We start from the raw sequence: 11,989 nt of genomic DNA, 5'->3' as shown, positions 1-11,989 counted from the left end.
TGAAGGGGGCTCCGGCCGTGTCGGGCGGCAGCCGACAGTGGGGGCCAGGCCCTCCGGGGGCCCCGTCCAGGCGCTCGCCCTCCGCCCCGGGGATGTGAGTCCCCTCAGGCGCCCCTGGAGCCCCGGCGGCAGGGAGCACCGCCTCAGGTGCGACACCCGAACTTGGCGATTCTCGGCGCACTCTCTACACGGTCTGGAATTCACTTCGGTATAACTGTTAACTCTGAAGCCTAGTGATGGCAGCTGTGGCATCGGGAACTACATCTCTACACCTTATGACTGAGGCTCACTTGGGCATCTGCTTACTGATTGCCTGATTTAACATCCCATGATAAGCCCAGAGCCACTGTTCAGCCTAACTTCCAAAGAAAGGCATTTGCAGATTTCATGCTATCCCTGAAATGCCAGTGTTTATACCCAGCTGTACTGGAGGCTTATAAAAGCCCTTTCTTACTCAGGGCTAACTGAGAGAAGAAGGGGTGCACCCAGGGAATTGGGAGACAGGGGAATTTGTACTGATTCTTTCTGCCTATCGTTTTGTTTAGCCACATTTCTATAATGTATGGAGTGAATATTGTTAGTTCTCCTAGTGCGCTTCCCTTCCAGGATTTAACATTGTACAGTCATGAGTTGCTTACACAACTTACAGTGAGGGGGGAGGTCTGTATTATTTTAGATTTATAGATGGGCAAATGAGGGAACAGGAGAGAATTCCCACAAGCCCAGGGAGGTGGAAGGGGAGAGCAGATGTTATGCTTTATCTTGTTTTCTGACATGTGGCTCTGTCTGACTCTCACAGCAGTCATGCAAGCACATTTATCAAGCACAATATACATACTCTACTACTCTCCCAACGTTTCTAATTCAAGTTACTGCATCCTCACACAGTGCAACTGACCTAAGAAAAAAATTTTAATCTTTTCAGTTCCTTATTTTCTAAAAAAAAAAAAAAAGTATTTTATTTATTGCTTTGCTTATTACAACAAGAGCAGCACCAAAGCACATAAATCAAGGATGATAGCCTGCTATCCTGCTATGTGCGATGCTGTAAGTGGTAATAACACTAATGGCCCTGAGACTAAAAGACCCATTGTCTAAGCTCATGATAAGCACTGGTCACACATAGACAAGATTGTATCCCAAAGAAGCACAGTTTGCACACGGTTTGCACAGTTTGAAGCACAGTTTGCACAGTTTGCAGCGGTTTCAGCTCATAACCAGCTGTTGTCCAGGGAAGCTAGGTGAAAACATGCCAACTGCAAGAAGAAAATAAAACCCTCCTTATTTGAATAGGTAGCACTCGCCCAGGCGCTTCTTCATTTCAGTGTGGAATAAACAACATATATGCCCCATGCTGTGTCCCCAAGATGTGCGAATTTCACTCTCTTTAACAGGGCTAATGCACCAAAATCCTTACAAATCAAGTTTGAAAACTGCTCAAAATATTAGAAGTAGCACAATAAAGTGACCTTCAAATTTGACTGTGCTGCCAATGGAGCTTCTTTTATGCACAGCATGTTATGTTTTATCCTGAACCACACTCAGAAAGTGGGAAGAACATCTGCAGTTCTTATCAATTAATATTTCTGCAGCATGTCTACCTACGCTATGCTGTGCATATGGTCCAAAAATGAGTATATACCAACAAACGACCTCTAACCGGCAACCAGTGACCTACAGCCTTAGTCAGATTCAGCCCAGCCTGTCCTGCCCCTGCAGCTCTGCCCCGACTCCTTCACGCAGCTCCTGTGGGACCTCCACTTCCTTGTGCTGCCTTGGAGTGGCAGCAACGGGATCGCATCCTTTTGAGAGGGGAGAAACTCTAGGAAGTTTTCTCCCCTTCACCCCCCACATCATGGCAGGGGCATGGGAAATGGGAGAGGAGACATCTGTGTAGGTCGGAGGAAAACAGAACATGGGAACAGCTCAGAAACGCTCGATTGTTTTTACAGCACCCACCTACTTGGTGATCCCATGCCCGGGCCATACCCTGCCCGCTGCCCGCACCTCGCTTGACGGGCTGCTCTGCCCCGTCTTGGGATGAGTGCCAGCGCGGGGTGGTGTGTAACAGCCTCTACTGCTGTTCTGAGTCAGAACCTGGAACGCTGTAAGCACAGGTCAGCCAGTCCCTGCTTCCAGCGTAGTTATGAAGGGAGAAGTTTGGGGTCTCTTCTTCTTTGGTCCCTAATCAAAGGAACCCGCCCCCTATTTAGCCGTTGCAAAATTGCACCGTGACGTTTGTCACAGCCTGGAGAGGATCGCACAAGTCTGGGACCCTGTTCCCACTGCCCGTGACAGGCCACAGGAGCTGGCTGGCAGCTGTCAGTGGAGATTCTTCCTCCTCGGGGCATGCTGACGTGGTGGCACCGGGCTGGCACTGCAAAACTGAATCACCACCTCTCCTAGGAGTGGAGCTCCCTGGACAATGGCAGGCCTGGGAACTGTATGCAGCCACTCCTTATGCTAGACAAACTTTGAAAGGAAAAGCAAACTGAGTTTATTTGACTAAACTGCTTAACAAATCAGCACCTGTTTCTTGGAGGAAGAAAGGGGGAATGAGTTAATACGCCAAATAGTTTTGAGACAAAGTGACTTTTACCATTGCTTTCACCACCAGGGAGGTGATTCTGCCCCTCTACTCGGCTCTCCTGAGACCCCACATGGAATATTGTGTCCAGCTCTGGAGCCCCCAACATAAGAAGGACATGAACTTGTTGGAGGGGGTCCAGAGAAGGGCCACAAAGATGATCAGAGGGTTGGAGCTCCTCTCCTATGAAGACAGGCTGAGAGGGTTGGGGTTATTCAGCCTGGAGAAGAGAAGGCTCCGGGAAGACCTTATTGCACCCTTCCAGTATCTGAAGGGGACCTACAAGAAAGCTGGAGAGGGACTTTTTACAAGGCCATGTAGTGATAGGACGAGAGGCAACGGATTTAAACTGGAAGGAGGTAGATTTAGAATAAACTTTAGGAAGAAATTTTTCACGATGAGGGTGGTAAGGCACTGAAACAGGTTGCCCCGAGAAGGTGTGGAGGCTCCATCTCTAGAAATGTTCAAGGCCAGGCTGGATGGGGCTTTGACCAACCTGGTCTAGTGGGAGGTATCCCTGTCCATGGCAGGGGGATTGGAACTAGATGATCCTTAAGGTCCTTTCCAAACTAAACCATTCTATGATTCTATAATTTTGACAGACCTTCAGGATTGTTTCCTGGTTCCCTCCAGGCAGCAAGCTCCCCTGTCCAGTTAGCCCCAAGGATGACTTACACAGCTGTCTGGAAGTGGGATGCAACCTTTTAGATAAACTTCATCCTTGGGCTTTGCTTTCTTTGAGATGAGTGGGAACTTGCAGTGAAGTTTCCCTTTTTATCCCGCTGTCTGGATAGTGTTCTGCTCAGTGTTAGTTCTGCCTTTATTGCTCTCTGAATCTCCATCCTCAGGTCTCAAGTTTTGATCCATGTATAGCCACGGTTGTCACGGAATAGCCCTGGGGTGGTTCTCCTGGTTGGGCAAACTGGGTCAGCTGCAAATAAATATCACAGCATAATGCAAAAGCAAATGCAAATGCCTCTCCTCTTGGCAAAAGTTAAGAAAAGTTTCATCACCTCCAAGGATATATGACCTTGCATTCGTACGGGTTTAATAATATCGCACTTCAGAGCTACTCATTACACAAGCTGTAAGTGAGGACAATGAATGAAGCTCATTAACTGTTTGATACAGGCTAGGTATGATGGCAGACAAGCAGCCATGGGGACAAAAGTGCATTTGAAGAAGATGACTCCTAAACTCAGCATGCCAGGATGATGGATGGGACACTCTGGCCATGCTGGTGCTCGTGGATGTTGCCCTTTTGCTCCCTGCTGCTAAGCACGGCAAAGGAAAGGTTTCCCGAAGTCTCTAGCTGACACGTCCTTAAAGCCTGTTCAGCCCCAGGTGCACAGAGCAACCTCTGCTCCCAGGCAGCCAGATGGCTAGCTGCAATCCAGTCACTCTTTAATTAACTTGGGTTTTTTTCCCCTCTGTGGGTTGTTTCTGGGAGAAAGGGAGGTGACAGCATGTTTGTTTAGATGAGATTGATTTGGCCTGGCAGTTTCCCGGGTCTACACTAAGCATTTTGAAGTGTCTTTCGGTTTTGTTATCACCATAAAAGGAGCAGAAGCTGCGAATCCAGGGGGATTTCTGGGATGTATCTGAACAAGTTACGTAAGTATGCAAGTTTATTGCAAGCCAAATGCAGATGGGCATGCACACAAAACAAAGCTGATAGGGGCAAACTAATCTGAGGCCTTGGTTACTGTGCGCTGTTGAGCTGCTACAGTGTATAATTAACTTTAAACACAACTACAACAAACACTGACCTGTGAGCAGCTCCTCTAAACCCTGCGGAGTTGCTTGCGTGCATAAAGTTACACAACATACATAAAGCAGCTGTTGGATGGAAGTTTCAAGATGTGTCCCTCCGCACCGCAGAAAATGCCAACTGGCAGTACCACCTGATCGGGATTAAAAAGCAGAAGAGTGTAAAGAATCCACAACTAAAATGCCCACGTCTAAAACTAACAAGTAGAAAAATATTTAAGCAACAGATCAAACGTAAGTTTGTGCTGCAATCCAGAGATGTGAAACAGCTTTTACAGTTGTTACCTAGCTGCCCCTAGCAATCAAGCTGTGGCAGCATACACATCGTATTCTACTGAGACCCCAGGTAAAGGCCAAGCAGGTGAGCAAGTGCCCAGCTCCATCGTGCTACAGAGGACAAGAGCATGGTCTAGAAAAAAGCAAGTAGAAGGGAGGCTGGGGAAGCTGTACCAACTCATCAAGTCTGAACATAGAGAGGGTAGAAAGGATTAGAGAGAAAGGAGGCAGCCACATAACAAAGGAAAAAAAGATTATGGGGTAATTTTCCTTCGGAAGTAGCGAGTCTGGAAGGCAGAAAGTGCCGAAGGAGAGGAGATGCATGGGAGAAGAGGTGAAGGGGAGTAATCTTGAATCAGGGTGGTCTTAAATGTAAAGGATGAAGCACACTCCCCACATCTATCACTGAAGGGAGATCTCTCTAGATGAAGAACTTCTTAAAAATTACTTTGAGGCCACGTTGCTTCTGACATCAGAGCATTTTGCAAAGCAAGGCTTTGGGATAAACGACATACAGCTTGCAGGCTATAATTTCCCTGCAGAGATAAGACAAGGGCAGAGCTGCCGTGAGAGTGTGCCTGGAAAATCGCAGAGGTGCATCCTGCTATTTTGCACCAGAGACTGTTTTTTTAATTATTTGTTGAATCGTATCCCAAATGAACAAGTAGAGTCCTCCCCCTGGTGGTAAGTTCAAAAAAAAAAAAAAAAAGTATCAATGCTTTTTTACAGTCATGTCAATCTAAGGCTGTAAATGAAATAAGTAGCATCAGACAGGACCTATTTTTTATTAGGTCAACCAATACAAGTGGAGAAAAAAAGACAATTTTGCAAAACACAAATCCTTTTTCAGGACTTAAATATAATTATTTACTTTGAAGGCTGATACAACTTGAATAATTGCCAAGTTCAATTTAATGCTTAATTTATTAGACAATTTGCAAAAGCAGCAGAGGATAAAACCTGTAGAATAACTTTTAGCAGCTGAGGAGGGTAATTGTAATGTGCAATAATCTCATTATTTCCACTGAGTCCTTGTCTGTTGGTGCCCAATTGAGTTTTGGTGTCTAAAATCCCTTAAAGGCAGACTAGTTGGGAAAGTAAAATTCATTACACTACTGAACAGTAAAAACGGATTCAGTAGACAAGATGGGTTTATTGTATGCAACAATTTTCCCCAACTAATGTCCTTTAATAGCTCTTCAAAAATTATCTGTAGAAAATTATCTCTGTGTTGGTTACAGGATGTTATGGTAAGTGCTTTTTGGACAGGGTTTTTTCCTTTAGATGACTAGTTCGGTGGATGAGGGGAGAGCAGTAGCCATTGTTTTGGCTTTACTAAGGCTTTCAACACCATCTCCCATAGCGTCCTCATAGACAAACTGATGAAGTACAACCTAAATAAATGGAAAGTGAGGTGGACATAAAACTGAACAGAACGGCTGGGCTGAACGGGGAGTCACTAGTGGAGTACCCCTGGGGTTGATACTTTAACATCTTCATTAATAACCTGGATGAACAGACAGAGTCTACTCTCAGCAAACTGACTGGTGATAAAAAATTGAGAGTAGTCGACAACCAGATGGTTGTGCTGCCATTCATCAGAAGGACCTCAATAGGCTCGAGAAATGAGCAGAGAGGGCTGTCAGGAAATTCAGCAGAGGGAAATGCAAAGTCCTTCACCTGGGGAGGAATAACCTGTGCACCAGTACAGGCTGGGGCTGACAGCAGCTTGCAGAGGATGTGGGAGTCCAGGTAGGGAACAAGCTGACCGTGAGACAGCAATGCACCCTTGTGGCAAAGAAGGCCAACAGCATCCCGGGCTGCATTAGGAAAATGACTGAATTGCAATTACATGGAAAAACAACTGTTGTCTTTTCATTATAAAAAGGAGAAACCTTCTTCGGCTGTGACATTCAACATTAATAACCGCTGGAACATAAACAAAAATACATTCCCCCATCCTTAACAATGGAAAGCTATGCCCTTTACCACAAAACACTGTCTGCATGCTTATGTTTAAAAAGGTTTAATTTTTCACCCTGGTACAAAAATACAGTACAATGTGATGGCAAGGCATTCGCCAAAAAACATTCAAAGAATAAAAGGGGAACCCCCGTAAAGCTTCAACATAACCCACCCTCACTTCATAGAACAATCAAAAGGTGAGTGCACAAGGAAAAAGTTAAATTTCTGCCCAGAGGCATATAAAGATGAATCACACACAGTTTTACACAAAATTATGTTTGCAGAGCTAATAGTTTCACATGCTACTTGGACATTCATGAAATTTATTCTACTTGGCTTAGTGGCAGAATTCATGGTTTGGGATGTCTAGAAAACACCTGGCCCAGGAACATGCCCCATTCATAGGAATCCCCAGTAAAAATAATGGGATGACACAATACCAGTGAGAAAAGAGGGATCCAACCCTGATTAAGCGTCAAAATATCATCTACTTCTAGTTATTCCAATCACACTGTTTGTCCTCAAATGAACATTTTGCCCTACACGCCTCCCTTTTAACACCAAATATTAGTGGTTGCTCAAACACACAAATTGATGTGCTTGCGCATTACCTAGTTGCAAATAACCATTACAGCACAAACTGCCAGGCAGAGGAGGAGATAACACTGTAATTGATGCATGTGTGTGAACTCCAAACAGGGTTTAACCTAACATTGTTGACAGGAGAATTATGTCCCTCCAGTGCATCTACATTCTTAGTCTGTTTAATCATTTCCTTTCAGAGTTTTGAAGTGATGGAAAAGCATCATTCAGTGTATCCATTATAGTTCATCTCCCAGGTGTTTTTGTTTGAAAGCATCACCTGTTAGCTTCTCCTGAGCCTCCTTCATCCCTTGGACAACTGAAAATTTAAACAGAGAGACAGCAACTATTAATCTCAAGATGAAAACATCAAGGTGTCCTGGTAATGAAAGTGTTTTAAAAATAACACAGTTACAGAATGTAGATGTACAAATTAACCTGTGGGAAAAAAACCCCAACCAGTCTTGTGCCCTTTTCCCAACTGTCTGTAGCTGGATCATGCAAATTGCATAATTTTTCATGCCTCAATTGGAGACGCAGTTTAGGTCCTATAGGCATTGTAGAAGGTATTAAGGTGAATCATGATTCCGAACACAGTTCCTCAAGGCATAAGAGAGCCACTCGCTCATGTTTCATCTATCAGCTCCCAGTTATGCTGTAAAGTATCATCATTTCTCTCCACTCAAAAGTGAAGATGTGTCCTTCACTCAGGACACACCCAGAGTTTCATCTCACTAAAAACACACCTCAAACTACTTTGCACATACCTTGATCAGCATTGGTATAGAAATACTTGTAGCTGGGGTTTCCTTTCTCATTTATGATTTCTGGGTGGACTTTTCCACTAGGGTCTATGAAACAAGAAATCAAACAGGAAATTTAGGTGGTAACAATAAGAACACGGTCCTGTGAGTGGACACAACAGCTGTGGATGCCCTACCCATGAAGAGGATTCTAGGAATGTAACCTCCATCAGGACTAAAGGCTTCATCCTTCGGCTCTTCATCATCCTATCAAAGCAAGGCGGAAGAGAGGGAACAAATTAGCAGGGTATCCAACAAAACACAGCACTCATTTTAAAAAAACAAGCTATCACCTTCAGACTCCATTTATCCTGAGCAATTTACATTTTGAACAGACTCTAGGTAACTGCACTATCTTCTGCTCTCAAAGGAAAGTAAGTTATATGTACCTAAACAAGTATCATTTGTGAAAACAGTAGTATTTTTTTTGCTGTTCTGTCAATTTGCAATAAATACTCCACTTTGGTGTAGGAATGTTTGATATGTCATGAGAGAATGACTATAAATTCCTTTATCGTTTCAATGGAATGACACAAGGTACAAATTGTTAAAGAGACAATGGCAGACAGGCAGGTTTATAAACACAATTACAATAACCAAATAACCAGACTGAAGGAAATTATTTTTAAAACAATCAGCTATATCAATCAATCCTGAATACCTATTCAGGAGTGCACAATTTAGGATGTACACAGAACAGGATGCAACCAGTTAAGTAGGATTCCAAATGCTTAATTACGAGGCAGTAACATGGATACAAATCAGAGGGCAGCCTACCTCAAGGTTGACCATAACAAAATTATGGGCGAGTTCAGAGATCTCCTTGGATTCAGCAAACTTTGGCTTTAAAGCTAGTCAGGGGACGGAGAGAAAAAAAGAAAAGCGTAAAAACAGTGGAAAAGATTTCAGGTTTTCAGGTCAGCATCAAAATCTTGACTTCACTCCTCCCTCTGGAGAGCTGGTACTTTCCAATAAGCAGGGAGTAAATGGAATATATGTATCAAACTGTTCAGGCTCAGAACAGCAGGTAGCTGAAGCAATCCTTGCTGAGCAGCCATACGATGAAGCCTGGCCAGCAGACACATGTGGTCATATTTGAACCGATAGAACAGAAGCAAAAAGCTTGGTGTACACCACCAGTTCTCGCTCAACTAGCTCATCCCTTAAGCTTAGCCGTTATGCCCACCTTGTTTGTTTGGGAGACTGAAAGAGACAAAGCCTCACCTTCAAAAGAACCACCAGCCGAAAGTAAAGCAATTTACCCTTAATTCTTTAAGATCATTCATTCTGCTCCATATTTTATAGCCAAATGCAGCAGAAACTGCAGCCACTACAGAAGTGCAGCATCACAGCTGTTAGTTTGCTGGCATTTAGACGTGGTTGGCTTTTGGCAGTGCTAGCAGGTAAAGTGGTGCAATATTACACTGCTCTAAATGAAATACAAATACCGTTAGCTGTATTTTGAATGTGAGGTTCATGTTTCTCATGGTTAAATGATTTGTATACAAAAGTTTAAAATTAGAAATTTCAGCGAGCTCTAGTATTAAATACACTTACCTTTGCAAGCTCCGCACCAAGACTTGTGGATGATAACCATAAGAGGCAAACCACTAAAAAAAACCCAAAAACCAGAAACCACATTCTGTTACATGTACATTTTAACAATCAAGACTTCCACAAAGGCTAGATGTAATGGAAAAGAAGACATGTAAAGAGATTCTGCCGTGTTTTAAGGTTGTCTTGCAAAAAGTTTTCCCAATCTTAAAACATGTATAGTAATGATTTATTATAACTGTCAGCCAATAACTGCTCTTGTAGAGGAGGAGACTTTCTCTTTGGAAGGTTTGCTTTTATTACCAACTGGGTATCTCATCCCTTTTCTCTTACCAATACAGCCCTTAAGCTACAGAAGAGTATCCAAGGGAAGTTGGTAATAATGATACAGCTTCCAGAACAGTAAGAACTGCCCAAAACTAGGTGAAGGAAAAGAATGAATCAAAAAAGACACACAGAGAACATACTAAATGGATACTTCTTTCAGGATATGCCAAGCAAAGCAAAGCTTAAGCTTTCTGTTATTGTAAACTCTCTTAGCATTTGAGGGGTTAAAAATGAAGTGAACTGCTCACAAACAGAGAAATTACAAAGACCTTTGCACATGATGGCAACTAAATCAATCACTAGCAGAACTGAAGTACAAGTTTTTCTTTAGCTGTAGATAGATATGAAAAGAAATCTCTACTTAGCAGCATGCAGTTATGGTTCCTTCAGAACCAGGAAAGGGTGGAGAGGAAGCAATTAACATTTAGAGTAGTGCAAACAGAAGTCTGTCATTTATAAGTAACCAATATGTTATCATCTTTACATAGGACTCTGTTTGCAGTAAAGAGCAAGAATACACACTTCCCTAGCAAAGCTTGTATTGCATCAGCGTCCCCTCCCTGATGATGGGAGGGTGTCCTTTTTCTTGAGGAGAGGCTGACTTAGGTCTGGAAAATACACATTGTTCTTATCATCAAGGATCAGCACTTCATGTCAGAAGAGCTCAATCATCTGGTAATCCGTACTGCAACACACTTTTTTCTTCTAAAGTTAAGACAGATTTTCAAAGCAGATTTTAAACAGAAGTGCTCTCAGTCCTGTAATGCCAACTGTTAGCCAGTGAGAACTCACAGAAATTTTAGAGACACCGAATGTATTTTCTCAGCTTTATTCTCTTTACTTTGACTGGGAAAATAAACTTATTTACATCAAAACATTTTTGTAGTAATTTCTCAGTTCTGCAATGCATAGGTCTACCTAGCAGCCAGTATGACAGATAAATAGACACTGTAATTGAAGTAACCCTTCCTGCCCCACTTTACCATTTCCTCCCAGGTAGCACTACACATACAATTATAACCAAAAGCCGCAATTTATTAAAATGAGGGGTGAAGCATCCCCTAGAAAGTGAAAAGTTTATCTAAGCTATATATGTGTTATAGCAAAGACTGAAACTAGTTGAAGCTAAGTTATCCGTCACAGCTGGCACAGACTTACGGCAGAGTTTCACCCAGAACAGACACTGTCATTTTAGCTCACTTTTCCTATGAGCGCGCTCATTCTTAAACAATGAAGTGTTTTTAAAGGCATTTAGTGATGACCTTGCAGAGAAAAGACATAACAAGTTATTTCAATAAAATAGTCCTGCAGATAAATTAAGACTTTACTCCATTTAAGGCACATATTTTGTTGTTAAACCTGAAACAGAGAGGTTTGAGTTTGCTAAGCCAACACCCTTCTGTTGCACAGAGTTTGCAAATGTATCTCTTGGGTTCAGTAGGATTTTTTTAAACAGTCGCATCCTTAAAATACAGCCTGTTCCAGTTCTGGACCCGAAGTCTCCTCTTGACATTAGCTGGAAACAGCCTTAGAAAAAACAATCTTCTTCTTCAAGACATGCCAATGCGCAGGGGAAAAGTCTGCCCTACAATCACCACCTTTTGGGCTTTCATGGTGAGACACTCTTTAATTACTGGGGTTTAGGTCTCCATAGGAGATTTCGCTTGCTTGGGGATGCAACAGTAGCTCGCCTTTTTGAAAGATGCAAGTGGGGAGAATGCGGGGGTGGGGGAGCAGCATCCCTACAGATCCTCTTAGCAATATAGCTGGCTCAGGCACTGCAGGGACATGGCATCCATCTTCACAGAGCTGCTGTTGCTACATGAGTTGGACTTGATGATCCTTATGCGTCCCTTCCAACTCAAGATATTCTATGATCTGATATGCAGTAGGTGGGACCCAAGCTCTGCGGGGTCTGTAGCTAGACGGCATGTTCTTACTGTTGTAAGTACTTTGGAAGCAGACCATGGCCACTGCTGTATGTGTCAGAGGTGACAGGATTCACTGGATGCTGCGGCTCAGGTACTGCAGGAACATGCTTGCCAACTGGGGCAAGTTCTCGTCACTGGGCTGCATCTTGGTGTAGCTGATAAACTGCCTCCGCAAACGGCTCAGCTCGGCCATG

At 43.3% G+C, this 11,989-nt stretch overlaps 1 protein-coding gene across 1 annotated transcript in view; it reads right to left on the bottom strand.

The window, feature by feature from the left end:
* Positions 1 to 6,486: 6,486 nt before the first annotated feature.
* TXNDC12 (thioredoxin domain containing 12 (endoplasmic reticulum)) overlaps positions 6,487 to 11,989 on the bottom strand; it is an 8,718-nt gene continuing 3,215 nt past the window's right edge. The window contains exons 3-7 of the mRNA XM_009884829.1: positions 9,541 to 9,593; positions 8,761 to 8,834; positions 8,121 to 8,190; positions 7,948 to 8,031; positions 6,487 to 7,499 (exon numbers count right to left, since the gene is read on the bottom strand). Coding sequence (XP_009883131.1) covers positions 7,420 to 7,499; positions 7,948 to 8,031; positions 8,121 to 8,190; positions 8,761 to 8,834; positions 9,541 to 9,593 — 361 coding nt within the window. The 3' untranslated portion in view covers positions 6,487 to 7,419. The remainder of the gene's footprint in view (positions 7,500 to 7,947; positions 8,032 to 8,120; positions 8,191 to 8,760; positions 8,835 to 9,540; positions 9,594 to 11,989) is intronic.

This window comes from Charadrius vociferus, unplaced genomic scaffold, assembly GCF_000708025.1.
Source record: "Charadrius vociferus isolate BGI_N301 unplaced genomic scaffold, ASM70802v2 scaffold163, whole genome shotgun sequence".
NCBI classification, from domain to species: domain Eukaryota; kingdom Metazoa; phylum Chordata; class Aves; order Charadriiformes; family Charadriidae; genus Charadrius; species Charadrius vociferus.
The sequence above is the reverse complement of the archived record's forward strand: the minus strand, read 5'-3'. Positions and strand labels throughout refer to the sequence as shown.